The sequence below is a fragment of the Myotis davidii genome, unplaced genomic scaffold, assembly GCF_000327345.1.
Source record: "Myotis davidii unplaced genomic scaffold, ASM32734v1 scaffold259, whole genome shotgun sequence".
NCBI classification, from domain to species: Eukaryota; Metazoa; Chordata; class Mammalia; order Chiroptera; family Vespertilionidae; genus Myotis; species Myotis davidii.
Window position 1 is genome coordinate 7,203,327 of NW_006292687.1, and position 7,649 is coordinate 7,210,975.

Below are 7,649 nucleotides of genomic sequence, written 5' to 3' on the forward strand. Positions count from 1 at the left end.
TTTTCATGATATAAGTTGCATACATCTTACTTCCTTTTGAGTTATGCAACTTATATGATGCTATTGTTTTCTAATTTCCCTTGTGAATTCTTTGCTAGTGTACAGACAGTACATCTAGAGTTTTGCCTCATAGCCTGCAAAATGTGTAGTCCTGGTAGGTTTATCAAGCAAACACTCAGTAATCTTCAAGAAATCAAATGGGAGCTGTGTCATATAATTAGAAATACATCTAATTTCCCAAACAGTGTAAAAAGTGATACTGTTTGTATTCCTCCTTTCATGGTTATCCCTCAGGAATATTACCTTCTGATTTTCTTTCTCCTTTGAATAACATGTAGTTCTGGAATTAACTTGCTCTTGGTATTCTTCTTGGGAGATGAGAAGAGCACCACATCTTGACAGAGGAACCTGTTTTTCAGTGAATGTCAAATAGGGAAAGGAAGACATGGCCTACGTGCTGCCCTGTTTTTCAGAACGGTGAACAAAGTACTTTTTTTTTTTTTTCAAGAATGCAAATAAGAACAGAAAGACATTAAAATGGATTGGAATTGGAGTAGGGTGGATAGATTTGTGATATTTAAATGATCCTGGTCACATTTATGAATTCTTCTCTGGTCAAATAATAGTCCCATCTTTTCATCCTTTGCCTTCTTTTTCATTTATTCTTTTCTTCTCAGTTTGATTTATAACGGAGTAATTAGCATATTGCCTAACCTACAAATGGATATAATGATCAGGGACTCATTTTAACTTCAAATAACATCAATGTAAGGCACAACTATTCAGGAATATTTTATATTTTCAAAGTATTTAGGAATTCTTTAATTAGAAAAATAAAGGCAATGGGGTCATCTAACAGGTTCTAAAAGTACCCATGAATTAATCACTCATACCCCCCTCTTAAAAAACAAGAAACAAAACAAAACCTTAAATCACACTGCTATTAAGCTTTCTTACAGTAAGGAAGAAAACCAAGCAATGCTTGAGTACAAAAGCTGAAATTCTGAGCATGAAAGTAATTTTTGATTAGACATCTGGTTTACTCAAGCATTACGCCCACATGAAGCAGGACAAATAATTCCATCAGTACTGCTTAATTGCAAATTTCCTGGGGACAAAATGTTTGCAGTCTGTACTACAGACTCACCTTAAAGCATCCACGTGCGCTTGATACTGATGAACTTGAAATGAGAACTTTCTGTAACTGGACTTGGGAGTATCTAGTGATGCAACTTTTAGAAACATTCTTAGGCACAAGAAATAGTAGTGCCTGCAGTGAAAGTCTTTGATAATCAAAGAAAAGAGTATCACTTAAATAAAATCTTATAAATAAAGGAAAACATATGCACTTTTGCCAATGGATTGCTTTACTTATCAGGAAAAATGTCACAATGAGATTTTCTATGAGATTAAAACTTAATTGATATTCAACTTTTAATTGATACTCAGGTTATTTTGCAGTATTAGAAAACAAAAAGGAAACCAATTTAATCTAAATTAAATTTAGGGAAGAAGTGCAGGATTAATAATATGGAATAATAACTGCACTTCTTTGGCTAACTCATTTAAAAAATGCCAATTAAACATTTTCCGTCAAATTTTATTGTTTTTTTAAAAAAGCAGCAGTTTATTACAATTCAAGAACCTAATCTAAATATGCACTTGACAATGAAGCACATCTGAGTATGGAGTGAAAACTGTTTTCCAAAAAACCATCAAATGCATCATCTCCAAATACCCAAATAATAAATCACTTCCACAGGCCTTTTGTTCAGTGGAATCATAAACCAAAAACTGAAGATTTATTGCTGTGAAAACAAACCTGTAGTACAGTAGATGAATCTTGGGTATTAAGCATAATCGGTTGACTCAAGTTAAGTTGAAAATCTATTAAGAAATCTGTGTGTGTGAGAAAGTCTGTAAGCCTGCTGACCCAAGAGCAACTGAGATATCTAACTGTTCAGTGAGACCAGACATTATTTTAAATCTCCATTTTTGGAAGGCAATTAAAAATTACAATTCCAACAGCCCACAAACCAAATTTTAAAAATTGTAGAAAGCAATTAAAACTACGTTCAAAGAGTCTTTTCCCCCAGCTCAATTTCAGCACCCCAAGGAGAAATGAAAAAGCATCCATGACTATCACAGATGAAAACGAAACGAATGTCACTGGAATCAGTTTTTCCCCACCGAGGTATAAAATCTATATAGAAATTTGATACTATACTATAACAAATTGTACTTCTCATAGTTCTGTTTTAATTTCCTTTAAACCCTGTTTAATATAGTTTTGTGTTTTTTTGTAAAAATGTTATTTTCATGATTTTGAACCTGGTTCCAGTTCTTTTCATGTATTTTTGTATCAATATTAATATACTGGCTACCAGTTCTATCTTGGAAATTCTTCACTGTGACAGCATGTCCAGCGGAAACCACTGCTGTGCAAGCAGACCCTCCGAGGCGCAGCTTTCCGGAAGCACATGTTGCTGATGGTTTCACTGTCTGAATAGTCTTTACAATGACTCTTGACGAAAGCCTCTCCGACCTTGTAAACATCAGTGTGCACAGTCTTGCTACGTGGCAGGAGGCTGGTTCACGGCGCGTGAGGAGCGGGTCTCGTCTTCCTGGCCGAGAACCCTCACGTCCCGCAGGAGGGAGCACTGTCCCTTTTTTGCTACGTAAGAATGTGGCAGAAATGTATGCTGAGGTAGCCCAGTCAACCCTTATTTTTTTCTTGTGTAAATTTGGTCTCAGAATATTTCTGGAAGGGTGACGTTGCGGAGAAGCCACTGCTGGGACCGGCCTCCGCTGCAGTCTCTGATGCTGGGCACCTGGCTGTCCTCCTCCGTGGCTTTATCCAGGCACTGGTTACTGTTCACATGCTGCAGGGTCAATTTCTGAAAAGCACAGAAAAAGAGTCTTAACGTGAAAGTGGAAAACAACAAAAACATCTCAGCCATCATTTCTGGTGATTATTGAATTCTTCAGTAGAAAAGGGATTTTTTGTAATACACGTTATGTAAATAATAATGGAGAAAGGCATCTATGTAAAGATAGCATTAGGAACTGTGGGAGGGAGAAAGGCACTGGGGTACAGTGGATTCTACTGGACTTGCAGTAAGATGACCTACATTCTAAGTCCTATTCTCCCATATGCTCTGTGAGAAATTTTACTTTTTTGTGCTTCAGTTTCCTAAGAATATGATTGGATTAGCTGTTCTTAATTTAGGATCCTTAACCTATTTTCAAAAAGCTATTTCAAAATTGCTTCATTTCCCTATGATAAGGCTGTTCAAATGCATCCTGTGCTTCCATGCAGGTCCTTTGTAAGATTCAAAATCATAAGGAATCCTAAGACTTATAAACAGTTCTTAATAGTGGCCAATAGATACAGCTATGTACCTTCTGTCATGCTGGTTTTGGGGATACTTTTAAAAGGACAGGCCAGAGGAGAGCTAGCAGGCACACTGACTCACAGTACTGCATCTGGTTCTCAGCAGCCCTGGTCAGGGTAAGGACGCCAAAGCAACTGTGTAGGAATCTGTATCGAGCATTACCCTAGAAGGGTTTATACATGTAAAGGAAATGTGAAAATGTTTACTGATATACATTTATCTCACTTTTTACTTATGGCACTATTTTAATGTAATTAACATTACAGTGGAGCTCAAAAATTCCTATTGTGTGAACTTAAAACCTAGTGATTGAATATAATACAACTATTTTAGCTTACAGTCATTTATTCCGTATTGTGGTCAAAGTAGAAATTGGCCAAAGGCAGTACACATGTGCAGATGTCATAGTTTACTACCAATGCTGACTGTAGGTTCAGTATTACATACATTAATTCTTATAGAACCTGGACCAGAGTCAGCATGGTTGTGGTGGTTTTTTATGCAGATGTTCTATAGTTTACTTGTTGAGAGAAAGGGCTTTGCAGTCAGACATTTCTAGAATAAATTCCAGATTTATCATATACCAACTACTGCCACAGACTGTTTTATGATGGAGATATGTTCTGAGCAATGTGTCATCAGGCAATTTCATCATTGTGTGAACATCATAAGAGTGACTTACACAAACCTAGATGTTACAGCCTATTGCTCCTAGGCTACAAGCCCATACAGCACATCACTACAGAAAACAATACAAGATTAAGTCAAGCACAAGAGAAATTGATGCAATCAAGAAAATGTCGTAAACACAGGATGTATGAGGCTGCTGCCAGTTTAAACATGGCATGCTGTTTTACAGCAAACCTTTTTTGTAAGTAGAAAGAGTAGACTCTACTATATTTCGTTATTTTTAAATACATAAACCAGTAACACAGTCATTATCAAGTATTATGTACTGTACATAATTATCTGTGTTGTAGTATCAAACCACTTGGCAGCGCAGTAGGTTTATACCAACATCACCACAAAAGGTGAGAGATGTGCTGTAACGCTGGGTCACGCAATTGGAATTTTTCAGCTCCATTGTAATATGTGGTCTGTTGTATGTGGTGCTTGACTGCCCCTGAACAAAAACCTCTCTGAGCCCCAGGTTCATCATCTATAAAATGGGGACAAAAATACTTGAAACGGTTAAGAGGAAAGATTAAGATAATGTACAGAAAGTGCTAGCTCAGAGAAAGCTCCTGATAAATGGCACTCACGCTGGAAAAACTCAATAGCCTAGCAACACCCCCAGCAGCCAGAAATGCGATCTGGCAGAACAGAGAGCTGGAGGTCCCCATGCACACCGCCTGCTGCCCAGGCCTTGGGTCACGTGTAAGACAAACCCCTCAGATATTCCAGAAGGCCCTGAAAAGCTTCTCTGAGTGTCAACTGTTAGTGTTAATAAAAATATTGAAATTGGACACAACAAAAAATTTAGTTGGGGAATTGGTCCTCTCATCTCAATTTCTAAAATTATTTCACTTATTTAGGTTTATTAAAATGAACTCCTAACACAGACACCGGTTCCTGCTCCACGCTGGGTGCAGCTGACTCCACACGGGAAGCCACTTACCTCCAGGCTTACAGTTTATGTTACCTAACTGACAGGCTGTCCTTTTTTAATGAACATTAATTGGGAGGCTTTTAATTTTTAAAACACTTGGGTTGTCACAATGACTCTGGGATGCCACTGGCATTTACGGTCTGGGGTCAGAGACTGCACATTGCAGTACGCAGTACTACCCAAAATGGCAGTAGCATGTACCACGAAAAACCCTGGAACTGAATATTCAGGTTGTTTCCAATGGTAATTTTAACTTGGCTATTGCTATATTTAATGTTATTTTTACTATAGTTTACATGTGAAGGGAGACCCAGGAATTATAAAACATGGTGTTTGCCCTCTAGGATCTAACAATATATAGTCCAGAAAAGACTGGTAGATAAAAAATAAACACTACAGCCCTAACCGGTTTGGCTCAGTGGATAGAGCATCGGCCTTCGGACTGAAGGGTCCCAGGTTCGATTCTGGTCAAGGGTATGTACCTCGGTGCGGGCACATACCCAGTGGGGAGTGTGCAGGAGGCAGCTGATCGATGTTTCTCTCTCATCGATGTTTCTGACTCTCCCTCTCCCTTCCTCTCTGTAAAAAAATCAATAAAATATATATTTAAAAAATAAATAAACACTACAATGAAGCAGAGCATTAGAGGGGTCAGAGACAATTATAACTAAATTATGACAGAGCTAATTCTGGTAGGGATTCATGCAAGTGATGTCAAAGATGGGCCCTCAAGAATGGGTAGGATTTGTTAGGTGATAGAAGTGTATGATCTTAAATGTAAAGTGGGAAAGTACAGGGCAAGTTCAGAAAATAGCAGGTTGGTGATGAAAGTGGACCAGGGTTTGTATATGGCAACATATAGGGAGAAAAGATGGGCAAAGTCATAACTTTGGACATCTCCATAAGGGAAAGAATGAGAAAGCAGAGTGAGCCAAGCACACAAAAGGAAATAGAGAGAAAGCTAAGAGAAGACACTAAACAGTAGTGTATCTAAAGCCAGTGGATAAGATGCTTCTAAACTATCATCATTAGCTCAGCAACAGCCACGAGGAGCTCTGTAACCAGAGCCCCTGAGAAGCCAGGTGGAGGCAGGAGCCAGGGCTGGGAAGCAGAGGTGCGAGCTGGCCATTCACTCGCCATCTATCAATGCGCATAGAAAGTAAAGTCTTTTGCTTCAGGAACAAGCCTTTCCTTACAGAGAGGAGAACACTAGGGCTTGTAAACAGAAAAAGAACCAGAGAAAAGACATCTTGATGCTGATTCCAGAACCGTAGAGCAAAACCACAAGTTGGGAGGTTGGTCAGACAGGAGGTGAGGGGGGGTTGTCACTGAACTATCCTCATGAGCCAGAGTTTCATTAACTGGGGCTACCTTTACCTAAGTGTTTAATGCAGGACTTACAGAGCCTACTTACCTCTCCATTCCCCCTTGCAAGCCTGCGAGCCTGAGGACATACAGAGGGATGGGAGCTACTTAGTGACAAGGACCCAGGGCCTGGAGGCAAGGCCAGTTTAATTTCAGGGAGATTAAAACATGCTTATTTTATGCATATTGTTTTTCCCACCTGTCAATCTTTAGAGCAGGGGTCCTCAAACTACGGCCCGCGGGCCACATGCAAATACAAATATTGTATTTGTTCCCGTTTTGTTTTTTTTACTTCAAAATAAGATATGTGCAGTGTGCATAGGAATTTTTCATAGTTTTTTTTTAAACTATAGTCCGGCCCTCCAACGGTCTGAGGGACAGTGAACTGGCCCCCTGTTTAAAAAGTTTGAGGACCCCTGCTTTAGAGTATAAGAACAATTTGACCTATATTCAGATTCCCCAAGAGTTTATTTTTTAGCAATAAAGTCTATATATATACCCAACAGCACATATCATTTTATATATTTTATCTTATTCATGTACATATAACTTACCACGGGATCATACTCCCAAAGTTGGTTGCCTTTTAGGTGGTGGCATTTGAGCATTGTGACTGGGCCGTTGAGTTTGGAGACATCCAAGCAAAGGTCATCCGTCCTAATTTCTTTGTTGGCAGTGTAAGAGAAAACCTGAAAAACAAGCATGCCCCCATGTAAGCTGTCACAGTACAGCCAGTGTTCTATACGCCCAATATCTGGAGGGGAGAAAACAAATAATTCAAGAAAAACAATTTTGAACTTTATTAATGTAATAGAGAGTAAGTGACTCAGAAAAGCTACCACTAACTTTACACAGAGGAAAGAAAAAATTCCTCTGTACACACTGAGTGTATTGTCAAGGACTGTCATCTGTTTGCGAAAAAGGGCAAAATAAACCTCATGCACAGCAACGTAAATACAGTTCTCACAAGGGGCCTTTTACAAATGTTTCACTTAAAAATAATCATTAGATTGACGGCTCCCTTCTCCTAACGGTCTTTATTATTTTCTCCTTAAAGGTAGGAAAGTATTTCCTGAATGACATCATGAGATTAAATGAACAGAAAAATCTGAAAATTATCCCTTTTAAAGCTTTACTAAAATACTCACCTGATTACCTCCCATACCGTGACAGTTAAAGATTCCAACTTTTTCATTCTCTTTTCTAGCCATGTTATCGAGACACTGATTTGTTTCTACATTGCGTATCTCTCCCAAAGAGAAATAGTGACGTGGAATCTG

At 38.6% G+C, this 7,649-nt stretch overlaps 1 protein-coding gene across 3 annotated transcripts in view; it reads right to left on the reverse strand.

The window, feature by feature from the left end:
- Positions 1-803: 803 nt before the first annotated feature.
- Positions 804-7,649, reverse strand: part of GALNT1 (polypeptide N-acetylgalactosaminyltransferase 1) — a 51,621-nt gene continuing 44,775 nt past the window's right edge. For 2 of the 3 annotated variants that reach the window (XM_006766118.2, XM_015565554.1), the window contains exons 10-12: positions 7,518-7,616; positions 6,924-7,058; positions 804-2,897 (exon numbers count right to left, since the gene is read on the reverse strand). In XM_006766118.2, the coding sequence (XP_006766181.1) occupies positions 2,751-2,897; positions 6,924-7,058; positions 7,518-7,616 (381 nt within the window). In that variant the 3' untranslated portion in view covers positions 804-2,750. Of the gene's footprint in view, positions 2,898-6,923; positions 7,059-7,517; positions 7,647-7,649 lie in introns of all 3 variants that reach the window. The other variant, XM_006766117.2, reaches the window with a different exon arrangement.